Below are 13,254 nucleotides of genomic sequence, written 5' to 3'. Positions count from 1 at the left end.
AAAAATCGAAAACAATCTTTTTTAACGCAAATATTTCCATTTTCTATTTAATTAATCTAATTGATAGAAATAATTTTTTTATATTCCGAAGAAGTTTCTAACTTTTTTATTTGTATATTAAATTGTATTAAAATGCGTTCTTAAGAACTTTTAGAATTTTGTTCATTTATATCCAAGGTAATTGTGATATTTTTAATTATTTTTATTTGTAATGCATATTTTACTTTAAATCTTCCATAATTGTTTCCTCAAACTCAGCACGTTTAAATTCACCAATTTCGACCCGTCAAACTTACATAGGTTTCTATCAAATCAGTTCTATGTGGCACAAAGTAATTATGGTCCTCCATATCCCGGCGCTTTTTGACGCGCACGAAGTGCTCCATCGGATTGAGATTCTTTCTGGTGCACGCGCTCGCTAGGAACTCCTCCACGGTCATAGCGTCACGTAGGAACACCGAGACCAGCTGAAACAACAAACAGGAAACACCGGGTCGCGCTCGCCTTATCCTTATTATACTCTAAGCGTAACGGAAGCATAGAATGTCGATCAACTCACCCGGTGTCCTGACGATCGTACCTGATTTTCCGGCACGGACACCTTCACGCTCTTCTCCTCGTCCCTGGACGAGATCTGCAGCGAGCGCCTACTGGAGCCGCTATTCGATCTTGACTCCCCCCCCCCCCCCCAGCCAATAAATTATTCAGCAGGGACGGGCTACGCGCGCAGATAAACGCGTGGAAGGACGACACCGTGAACACGCCTAGCTTGTTTAGCGTTTGCTTTGTGGCGCGAGACACGTGCGTCAGTAGACTCTGAGGGAAAAACATGAACATCGCTTATTTAGTCTTGGATCAAGCTACTCACTTATCATAATAACTTATCGTCTTCGAAAAGAAAAAAAATTTTTGAAATTTTATAGATTTAACACATTCCATTCCGCGCGAATCACTGATAACTCGCACTGAACTTTCCATTTAGGCCATTTGATATTTTGATTGTAAAAAGAAACGTAATTATAAAATATTTTTTATATCATACGTGAATACATAGTTATGATATATAATACAATAATGATACATTAGGCCTTCTTCTTTATAATAATTTTTTTAATTTTTTTAATCATTATGAAATAAATGTTATTTAACAAATGCAAACAAAAATACTGTGGGTAACCAACGCAGCGTTGTGATCAAGTCACTTAATTGGCCCGGCACGGAACGTCTTAAGAGACTTCTCATAGATAACACAGAACGGTTATTTGGAGAAATGTACTTTCCCGAAAGAAGAATCATAAAAAAATGACATTACAGGTTTAAGAGACTTCTCAGATAACGTAAAGAGATCCAAAAGTGCTAGTTATCACATTCGGAAATTTATCTCCTTTAAAAAAAGTCATAAAAAGAATGAACTGCCCTTCCGTGAAATATTGCCCATTCCAACACTATTTTCAGTTACTGATTATGAATTATCACTGTCAGTAAAATCGCTTGATTGCTACGATCGTGAAAACGTTAATTTATCTGATATTGCCTGGCCACCTGGTTTTCCCTCTTTCTCTCTCCCCCTCGACGATCGATATCACTCATAACGAATGGTGCAAATTAGATGAGCGCGACGCAGATGGACCTTCAACGAATCCTGATTGCGTACACGCTGCGGGAAACGAAAGAGATGATTTTTTTTTTTTCCCAAGCAATTGCAGCAACCCGCGCAGAGAGATTGCAGCACGTAATATTGTTTTCCAGAGAGAAGTCGAGAGAGAACCAGCTTTTGTGCAAAAGCGGCAAAAGTTTACAGCCAGATCACAGCGTTCCGTTCGATTGCGATTGGAATTGAGCGTAATATGTCCGTTCCGCATCGTCGCATTGGATAACGAATGACGAGAACTCGCGTATGTGCGTGGAAAGAACGATTTGCTGAAGTATTAAAAAATTTAACCCAGCCAGAAATGATTGGTTGAATGACATCGATTCGACATTGATTAAATCGCATTGATTCGAAGTTAATCGACCAATCATTTCTTGCTGGGAATTAAATACAGATCTGAAAATAATTGTGTTTGCTATCAAAATAATTACAAAGTATGACGCTCAAAGCATAATAAAAAGTAGAACGTTCAAGCTAATTGCTAAAATGTCAAAGTTGTTTACAACGCATTGCTTATCAAGTTTGTGACTTTCCTACATAATTTTATATTTTGATGGTTCAATGAAATTATTTTCAGATCTGCATTTAACTAAATTTTTAGACATTTTAAATACATTTGTTCTTTCCGTATATATGGGCGAGAATTAATTCGACAACAATTCTCTGAATTCTTTTCCGCGATACAGGAATACTTGCATAAAAGCGACTGTGCAAGCTAATATGTTTAAATCGGGAAAATAAAAAATATGTCGCGAATGAAGAATATTTATGAAATATTGATTTTCATGTAAATTCATTAATTTATTCACAAAATTTTGAGAGAAATATAACGAAGCATATATATATTCTTACGGAATATAAATATTTAAAGTATTTTCTATTATTATGAATATTGATGAATGCAACATTTTCAAATACAATTATATGCAAGAAAATATTATTGTATTACAACAAAAAAATATTACTGAATAATCATAGCATGTATGTGTATATTTTAGAAATGTAAATATAAAAGATGTAAAATACGAGATTTGTAAATATGAGAGATATAAAATGTGAGACTTTTCTCTGTCAAAGTAACCGTACCCAGATAACATGCATGTTGTATAAGATATCTAAAAGACGTCTTTTATACATCTTTTAGACATAAGACATCTAAAAGACGTCTTTTAGGTATCTTATGCAACATAAATGTTATCTGGGTATCTAGTACGAGTTACGATATAATGCAGTACCTTTGGTACCGGTCTACAAAAGCGTTAATATTCTATATTGCATTCGGAACTGACGTTTCAATGAAGTTCATGCTTACCTTCGGATTGGGTAGTTCGCCACTTTGCAAACTGGCCATGTAGCACCGCAGGCGGAATTGCTCGCAGTGGAGCCGTTCCAGATTCTCCTCCCACTGTACTATTTGATTGTTGATCTGCTGCTTGGTGTCGACATCGGAAACCACTGATTGCTGAAGATCCGCCATATGCTTCATCTTGTGGTCCTACAATCAATACAATTATTGACCTACTTTTCTCTCTCCCCTTTCCTTTTGTTAAAAATTATATCAAGTTTCAAAATAAAAGCAATATGATCGAAAATATTTCATGAATGATTATAATTAAAAATATTTAATCTGTTTTATAAACTTGTAAGATTCTTGTAAAATGTTCTTTAATAAATTGATAATAAGTTGATAATAAAAAATTGCAAGATTTTCTCCCAAGTTCAATAAATAGTTCTTTTCTTTCATGCATAAGTTTCTTTTTATCACTTTTCTCGAAACTTTTGATGCTTCTATAGAACAAGCTGAGCCTGACAAAATTACACATCAGTCAACTTTTTCTACGTACAGATTCGATCGCCTTTTCCAGACGGAAAATCTCCTCCTGCAGTAGGTGCAGCGTGCCGGTTTTGCCGCGATGACGCGCGAACGCGGCGGCGCACGCCGAGTGAATACTATTCACCCAGTTCTCCAGCTCCACTTGACACGGCGCCTAAACACAAAACGAACACACCATGTTTTTTCTCTGAACCAGAATTCGGACCTTCGATTCCTCCCCCTCGGCCTCGGCAAACTTCGCCCAGCTGATCGATCGTCGCTCGCGATGTCGCTCACGCTTCCAAGTGATTTAAAGTCGTGGCAAGCTTTAAGGTAGCGGCAGCGGACTATTAAAAGTTCGCCGTGTTGCGTGACCCGGGAACGAGTTCGTGAGACGGGGTTAATTAAATACACCTAGTTAACAATTCGCGCGGTTAATGCACTCTCGAGGGCTACTAAAGTACGAAGATCAAATTGAGCTGGCATAATTGTTCCCTTTGACTTTCCAATAATTTGCCGTGTATAGTACTCCCTACGACGGTCTTACTCCAAGTTTAATTGGCGTACTATTTGCGATAATATTCGACGGGAGGGTGATTAAGAAGTTCGTACATAAAAATAGCAAAATTACGTTACGTACGAATTGCGCTAATTAGGTTGGTCATGTATAAGTCTAGTTTTCATCTTTCACATTTTGATTTAATTAGATCTCTACTATTAAAAGTTTAAAAAGTAAAGAATATTTCATTACGGAAGAATCTTTTCAATATATATCTGCGAGTTATAGGATTTCTTTTACTATATTTGTATATTTCTTTTTACAGATTACGGCAAAGTCGCGTTAAAATTTTGTTACCTGGAACAGATAGGCGTCCCCAAATGCGGTGCTCAGGCAAAATATGTAATCTTTCTTTGGATGTTCGGGAATCGGCTGCATGATCGCACCGTCGACGATGATCAGGTGTTTAGGTGCTGCCTCCATGGCCCTACTCTCCTGTGAATCGCAGGGATAGAAGAGGAGCGTGGTGCCCTTCAAGCAAACCCAATAACCCCTCCAGCCTTCCCCAACCCCCCCCCCAGCCTCTCTTTTTAGCTAGCTCGATCTGATGCTTCTTGCGCAACAACCATTTCTTCACGCTGAGAAATCTAGAAATTCCGAAGCATTGTCATCTTTTTTATTTTCTTTATATTTAAATTTATTAAAATTATATTATATTAAAAAACAACTTAATATATTATATTTATTGTTGTTTCTATTATTTCCGCTTGTCCCGTTAAATTAAATTTATTTTGAGATTACCGGATTTTTAATCGAATAATATCATAATGATAAATGTTTATTATGTAAAAATGTTCACCGTTCATTCGTATGTATATTCATATTTATGCTAATTTGAATCAATTTACAACAAACGAAAGGAGGTAATTTTTGCATAAATATTTGTCATTATCATAATATTCGATTAAAAATCCGATAATCTCAGTACAATCCGATATTCTAGAAACTGAACAAAAAACTGTGACTTAGATTGATCTTCGTTTGTGGCCTTCATATATCTATGTCAACTTATGCGAGATATCTATATGCAGATTCTCAAGGCTCATTATTTTTAAAAAAGAAAAAAGTATGAGAGACGTACCCTGCCTTCCGAACTGCACCGGTGCAATTGAACGAAGCTGCAGCCGTGCCGGTCTGTTTCCGATAGGGCGAATTTATAGCACTCTCACCGTCGTCATCATCGCTGACGGCAGTGGTGAGAGACATCCTATCATCGTCCGACATCTGGAAAATACGTCAGATTTTACTCTAGCTGCGGTAAGAGCACTTATCACTGTGAAAATCGAGACAAATACAGACGACTCCACGTTAAATTTATAATCAATTATTTCTTGTTCTTTTCAAAATTTTTTATATTTGTACTTTACAAAAAGATATAAATTTATAAAATTTTAATGCTATATTTTTGACATTCTTTACAGAAATCTGATTTAATATTGCTAATTTAATACTAAAAATTACTTATCTATTTTGAATATCAAAAACATTTCTATAAATAATAGTATTTTTAATACTCAAAATAAATATAATTATTAATCACTATCTTCTAATAATAATAAATTTCTATAAGGAACAGAATCGTCCGTATATACGTATGAAAAAGAAATATATGTCATGTATAAAAGACAGAAAATGTGCGTAGAAAAAATGTATTGTGCGATTGTGAAATAAGGTGATATTGATAAAGGATTATGATTAGGTATATGTAGAGATAAGATCTAGAGATTACTGACAATGACAGGATGCTTTATATATACATAATTCATAGAGAGTTCTTCTATCTAAAAGTGCAATTAGGAATTCCAAATAGGGACAGTGTTTTATATATACGTATATATAGTACTATTTACATTATATTTATTTTAATTTAATTTAATTTAATTTATTGATTCATTAAAAAATGTTGTATTTTCTCAAATATTTTTATCACACAATGCAATTTAATGAAATTATATAATTAAAATTATTTGATTAAAGTTATTTGTTTATATCATCAAAAATAGTCGAATCAAAACATCTGTTCATTGTTTATTGTAATTGTTATATAAATAATTTAATTCGTAGTCCAACTGTTATTTCATTTCGGTTATTTGATTGCATTTTTATTATACAGGGTGTCCGATAATTGTTCTGACGGAGTTCGTGGACATGTAGAGCGGACTAAACTGAGACGAAAAGTCTATCATTTTGTAATTTTCGCAATAGTTAACAAGATATTAATTGCTAAAAATTGCCGAAAATTGGTCTTTAATAATCTTTTTACTCAAGTACTATCAACTTTACAGAAAAACTGCAAGAGACAAAAATTGTTTATTTTCTTCTCATAGAGCTCTAAAACTTTTTTAAGAATTTTTTCAGAATTTTTTAATACCGTATTTTCTCATGTTGATAAAAATGAGAAAATGCAGTACTAAAAAGTTGATAAAAAATTCTGAAAAAATTCGTAGAGTGTTCTATGAGAAGAAAATAAATAAATTTCACTAATTTTCGGTAATTTTTAGCAATTAATATCTTGTTAACTATTGCGAAATGGTAAAAGACTTTTCGTCTCAGTTTAGTCCGCTCTACATGCCCACAAACTCCGTCAGAACAATTATCGGACACCCTGTATATAACCGTGTTAAATCTTTTTAAATTAAATACGGATAAATATAGGTAACCAATTATTAATCAATATTATTATAATTATGTCAGGCTATTACTATAAATAAAGGGATATCAAATGAAGAAGGATGACATTCGCATTACCAACAATTTGCAGTAGAGATGCAAAGAGTTCTCATAGCTTTATTCAGCGCATGCTACTCGAAGGTGGCAACTAGTATCGATGCAACTTTAGCGAGGCTCGCTTACAAGCCCTTTTAATTGCACAAGAATATCATTTTCACGAACTATCGTAGGCGTTACATGCCAAATACTCTACGTTACTCGCGTTACAACAAAAAGACAGCCGCGTCGCAAATGCAAAGTGCTAATAATAATTCCACTGCTTTCGCTGTCCATCCCCTCGTTATTTTCGCTCATTTATCGCGTTCAAAATTCTTTATTAATTCCCACCGCGAATGTAACGCTTTTGAAGTAACGTAATAATTTTTTTCGAGTTTATACATATATAATTATTGTGATGGCGAGATGAAAATGAGATGCAATATCGAGTGCGAGAATGAGTGCGAGTAGTCAGGGGGTCGACGAACGAAAGTCCAACGGAAACGGCGTAGTTGGAGGCACGGATTTGATTGGTGTCCTTTTTCTACTCTCGCTTCTCTGGCCGAAGCACATGCCAATAATACGAGCGATATCCTGGTGCGATCGTCGCAATACCGGGAAAAATATCTATATATATATAATATATATATATATATTAATATACGTATATATCTGGGGACATATACAATATCGAGAAACATTCCTTCCAGAAGAGATATAAAGAGATTCGCGATTCGTGTCCTCTACCTTTTTCGTAATATTCATCATGCCGCGGAGCCTCTCGCGTATCCCCCTGAGGCTCTCGTCGGCCCAGAAACTTACGACTCTTCTGAGAAAGTCGGCGTTGCACGCGTCCGCCGTCATGTGCGGATGATAGTGGCAGTAACAGCCCTCCTTTAACAGCTTCATGTTGTTCTCCGCGCTGCCGTTGATCCTCAACATAATCTCGCGACGTGCCACGCTCAGGCCGTCGATGTAGCGTTGCGCCCAGGTGTTGAGCGCGCCGTTCACCAGCCGCAGTAACTTGTGGTAGTACCCTTCGCCCGAGCCGTACGTCACCTTCTCCTGCACGTTCCGGCAGTTGAACCAGTACAGCTTGCGCGACTCGTTAATGCATATCACGCTGATCGTATGCCTGCGGCACCAGCAAAAGTATTTCCAACAACGTCGTCGATGCTGCGTCTTCAGATCTGTGTAATCGTCGCTCGGGTCCAGCAAGTCCAGGGTGCTATTCGTACACTTGATTGACCATCTCGGCTCTACCATCATTCGTCGTTCGCAGTCGGCGGTGAATAAACGAGGAAGAGACGCGGAAGGAACCCGCGGTGGTGCCTAGAAGAGGGATGACCGTCGGACGGAATCCTCAGGTTTCCGATCGTCGCCGGTCACGGCGTCTCGTTCCTCCTCCGACGGTGTCATTATTGTCTCGCGGACGGCAGAAGAAAACATCCACGTGGGGGACTCGATGAGATATTCTCGTACGATCGATTGTCGCGGTGCGTAAGCTCGATGGTGTCGCCTCGAGAATCGCTTTGTATTCCCACGATCTTAATGAACCTCGAAGTTCAAGTCGATGTCCTCGTTAAAGTTCTCTTTCGCAATTAAATATTGTATACGCGCCAGCTGCTCACCGGAATTATAGCTCGCAGAATCCAATACTCAATCGGCGCGCCGATCACAAATGTGCACGACGAATAAAATGTAAACAACCGGTATACATTCCGGAAGTTGGAACGACAGCGAAACAGCTGTCGTTAATTGGGTTCATCGGGTCTACTCGAATTCGTCGAGTTTTTACGATGAATTTATATATTCAAAGAATTTTCGAAATTTCCTCGAATTTTTCAATAAAGTCTTCTGTTTTAAGGCAAACGTCTTTTGCACTGTTAAAATCAATCACGACTTAGAGAGAGACTCCCTAACGTTAACTTTGTGACTACGTGCGGTCTAATCTAACTATCTCGAGAATTCAAAGGATGGGCGATGACGCACGAAGAACGCGGCAAAAGATCCGCCGCGGGTGTTCGCAGGTACTTATACGCAGAGGAATTCCTGCACTAGAATCCACATGAATTCCTCGAGAGTCCTCCCTTAAGTAAGAAGGGTGCAGCAGGAAGTATCGTCGTCCTCGACGGCCGGACGATCGTGGACGACGCCACTCCAACTCTCGCCTTCACGTTGGGGGATGATTGATAATATATATAGAATATTTTCTATCTCTCTCTCTCTCTCTCTCTCTCTCTCTCTCTCTCTCTCTCTTTCTCCCTTCTTTATCTTTATATAATAGAAACGAACTATCCATAGAAAAATACTCTCTCGCTCTGTACTTAGGTATACATATAGATATTCTCTCTGAATGTTGATCCTCGCTCCTCTCCAGCTGATTTCCCTCCTTTCCCACACATCGCTATAGGTATCCTCTCAAAGCATCGATTTTCTCCTCTCTCGCGGAAAAATGCGCTGTAAACCATCGTACACTCCCTCAGCCGCTCCTTATCTAACCTTCAACTGCATCTTAAATATATTATTTCAATCTTTAACTGACCACTTCTCGAATATACTCTCGAATAAACTCTGACACCTTATCTGATCTCTGCCCCCTTTTCGGATATATCTTCTTTCACGCGATCTATCTAGTAAAGTCTCCCCTCGCGTAGCTTTTATATCGGTAAGCTGAAGTCAGTCGTTCGCCGATCGACCTATATTTGATTCTCCGGAAGTTATTCCACGGCGGAAATCAGCCTGATCGTTGACGCGAGGGGAGAAGAGGCTCCAGGTACCCAGTGACGATGTTGCCATCGTCGAGACGCGCCGGCACGTAGCGACCGCTTCTCGTCGAGAAGCTCACACGTGCGACCGCAAATTCGGCGCGAGTTCCTGAAGAAGCGATCAGCGCGTTGCAGCGCGGCTTAATTTCCGGTCCGCATCATAATGCGAAGATTCGTCGTCGAAGCCCAATGACGTCCTGCGAGAATCCTTCTTTCGCAATTTTTGGGAATTGGTTTCAATTCTTCGGGAGACTTCTGAAGAACTTCTCTAGTGTTATTCTCCTCGTCGAGTTCAACCGGAAGTCCCGACGAGTGATAGTTGCACTTCCAGCCCGTGTCAATGCGGAGAATCCCTCGAGGATTTTGTCATCACTTTCAGATGACGCGCCATCGTGGAACGTTTACAATCTCGCACTTGATGATCGCACAGAAGGATAGAAGTCTCCACGAGAATACTCTCTCTCTCTCTCTCTCTCTGCGGGGGCGGTGGATTCGTTGCCGAAGACGGATCGGACGTGATTAACGTGATCGGAACAGTCGTTTACACGAGAACGCGCGTCCTCATCGCGTTCTCCAGCGGGCTGTCGAGAGTCGTTGGCGCCGCTGCCGACGTGTCCGGGGACGTGTACCGCGCGCGGCTCGGCGACTTCCGGCGCCCGCGCATCGGCGCATCAGCGGGCGCCGCACTCTCCAAGCGCGCCCCGGCAGCGGGTGCGAGCCGCGGTGGATGCCGAGTAGAGGGAGAAGAAGCTGCGTCGTGCCCGCGTCGCGTTCTCCACGAGGTCGCTCGCTCGTCCTCGAGCTACTAATGCGTAGTCGTTAATACGCGCCCGTCGATCGATGGGCCCCCTTGCATGCGAGCTCGCGACCGAGGACTCCCGTCATCGCCGCGCGGAGAGATCTTTTGTCACCGCTGGAAACGGTTAGGTCTCGCGACCGATGTTGGTACCGATCGCGATCAGTTTAAGCGAACAAGCTGCACTTCTTGGGATGTAGGGAACTCTTTTATTTTTTTTTCTTTATCTCTCTCTCTCTCTCTCTCTCTCGTTTGCTTTTTTTCCCTTTTCTCCTTCTCGCTTACGCGCGGATGTCACCAAGTCCGCAGCCGCGAACGCGTTTCGCTCCAGACTGCCGCTGGAGAACAGGGAAGAGGAGCTGCTACCGCGAGGGGAATCAATACCTCGGTCCTTGTGGTGGTCGAAGGGGGATTGCAGGAACGAGCGGAGGCGAGGAGGAGCGGAGAAAGCTGTGATAGCAGGGGTGGGATGCCGTGGAAGGGAAGGGTGGTTGGCACTGGGATGTCGGTGGTAGTGCCCGCGATGTGAGGTGGGAGAGCTACACTTCGGAGGCGAAACGAGGTACGAGCGAAAGGGGTGGTATGCATCATCGAGGATGCACGGGGGAGAGAAACAGGCGAGGGGGAAAACGCGACGCGTTGCACTGATCGACGCTGACAGCCAAGTTGCTACGCGATGATTGTTACCACTGTCCCAATGACGAGTATTCGATTCGAGGGAGAATCGAGAGCTCGAACGAATCTCAATAAATGGAGGTCAATTCCCCTACTTCTTCCTTGAATGCTGTCTGCTCTAGAGGCAGCTGGGTTACTTTTCTGGAGCCGCGTCCTCGGACGAATTTATTTCCGGACGTCAAGGATGGCGGCGAGAAACTTTTAAGCGGTGTTATATGAGAAGCTTTTTCGATTCGATGCTATTCTGCCTTTATCTATCACTTTGCAATTTTCTCTAAAGGATCGTTATCATAAAATTTCAGAGTTTTGTAAAATTAATTTCGATACTTTTCTCTATTAAATCCCCCTTTTAATATACTCTCTTAAGTTTCCCATAATTGAAATAAGATTATTTTCTGTAAGATTCCCGTCTTTAAGCAAAGTAAAAATATAACTAGAAAAGAGAACAGATGTAATGTTCATAATTTCTATGTTTTCATCGCATTGACGTATCAAACGTTCTCCAAGGACGACCGAATGCACCGATCTTCGGCTTTTATCTATACTTGGATCTTTTATTCGCGTTTACCGTCGTGTATTTCGTTTTCGTCACCGTAAAGGGAATCAAGGAGAAGGGTATAAAAAAAAAATAATCCTACGCGGATTATGTATAACGGGTTGGCGCGCATGCGAGCGACGTGAAGTTTTATTGAATTTTACAACATAGTTCCTCGCAGCGGAAGGCGATAAGAAACGTCGGTGCCGCCAGTGGAGCGTATCGTCTCTGGTATCGGGACAATACGGTCCGTTTGATTTATACGTGCGGATGGTTGAATTAGATACGTGCTAATGTCGATCGCATCGCCCGTCAATCTACGATCTTTTCGATTCGCAACTGCGTCACCAACGCGACCGTGACGGGAGGACGAAAAACGACGCTGAAGAATCAAAGTCGTGAAAGATTTGCGCGCGTTTTGCGCATGCACCTGTTGGCGCAAGCTGCTGCTCGACTTGTGCAACGGTGCAGAGGTGCTCGATTCTTATTTACTCTCGCTCGGCCCGCTAATCTCGGCGCGACCTATTAACCCTTAGACGCGTGTCTTTGCGCACAAAGTGCCGCTAAAGCCCCCGACCTTTACGAGAGATTGTTATATTTCGAGAGAGCTACTAATACATTTCCCGAAATAGGACTTTTCTGAATCTTTCTCTCACTTGTGGAACGTAACGTAAAATATGAATAATTTCTTGTAATGAAGTCCTTTAAATTATTTCAGGTAATAAAGAGTATTATCTCGCAACAGGATTAAGCCTTACGACTTTAATCACTCTATAGTTTAATCACTCTTAAGTTTAATTAGATTTCTATAATTAAATTTGAATAATTTCTTGAGAAATGGAGTTTCTTAAATTATTTTAGATAATAAAGAGTATCATCTCGCAATAGTATTAAGCTTTATGACTTTAATCACTCTGTAAGTTTAATTAGATTTATATAATTAAATTTAAATATATATATACATACATACATTTATATCCAATTAAAAACCTTTTGTTTTAGGTATTCATAATTGAATCTTATATTTAAAACATTTTAAATATATAGTACGCTGAATAAAAAATTCTGGTTGCATTACCTAATTAAAATTCTGAGAATTTTCTAATTGAATCTGTCATATTTCTAATTGAGGTAACTAGAGAATATTCTAGTTCGCCCACTTTCAACCAGAAATTTTTCCCAGTATTAAAATTGTATTAAAATGTCATAAACCAATTAGTAATTACAGAGCTGTATTAAAGTCTTAAGACACTATTTAAAACAGTCTTGTAATAAGAACGGACTATAAATACTGGCCTTCGATTCTTTCACGTATAACTGCCGTATGAAAACGTAGTAGACTGAAGTGGCATAATAGAAACTGTTGTTCGACAATTAGTTGAGTAAAAGTCAACGTTTGCGCAAGCATAACTAACAGAATCTTCATTACTCCGCAGTTGATTCTCGTAATGGACACCATCGCGCGGCACACATATTACGTATATATATATATGTACGTTCGCGACGGGGTGTGTTTGTATATGCATATATATGTGTACGCGGTAAAACGCGTTCAGATTCCTGTACACGTACGAACTCCACCCATTTCATGACCTCCACTTATCTGTGTATACATATATATATCTCCATACCCATACACCTACACGTTTCTATTTGCGGTGCAAAACAACCGAGACGAGACAGGGTGCTTACTCTGTAAGGGGTTGCATTAGCGATGGATTCGAGCGGCTCGCGAGAACGAGACACAGGGT

At 40.0% G+C, this 13,254-nt stretch overlaps 1 protein-coding gene across 1 annotated transcript in view; it reads right to left on the bottom strand.

Annotated features, from left to right (window-relative positions):
* sif (guanine nucleotide exchange factor still life) overlaps positions 1 to 13,254 on the bottom strand; it is a 39,740-nt gene that overhangs the window by 9,911 nt on the left and 16,575 nt on the right. Inside the window, 8 exon segments of the mRNA XM_018519960.1 lie at positions 297 to 467; positions 581 to 675; positions 678 to 816; positions 2,964 to 3,146; positions 3,496 to 3,639; positions 4,321 to 4,545; positions 4,547 to 4,610; positions 5,105 to 5,247. Of these exon segments, the coding sequence (XP_018375462.1) occupies positions 297 to 467; positions 581 to 675; positions 678 to 816; positions 2,964 to 3,146; positions 3,496 to 3,639; positions 4,321 to 4,545; positions 4,547 to 4,610; positions 5,105 to 5,247 (1,164 nt within the window).

Source organism: Trachymyrmex cornetzi, unplaced genomic scaffold (genome assembly GCF_001594075.2).
Source record: "Trachymyrmex cornetzi isolate Tcor2-1 unplaced genomic scaffold, Tcor1.1 scaffold859, whole genome shotgun sequence".
NCBI lineage: Eukaryota > Metazoa > Arthropoda > Insecta > Hymenoptera > Formicidae > Trachymyrmex > Trachymyrmex cornetzi.
The sequence above is the reverse complement of the archived record's forward strand: the minus strand, read 5'-3'. Positions and strand labels throughout refer to the sequence as shown.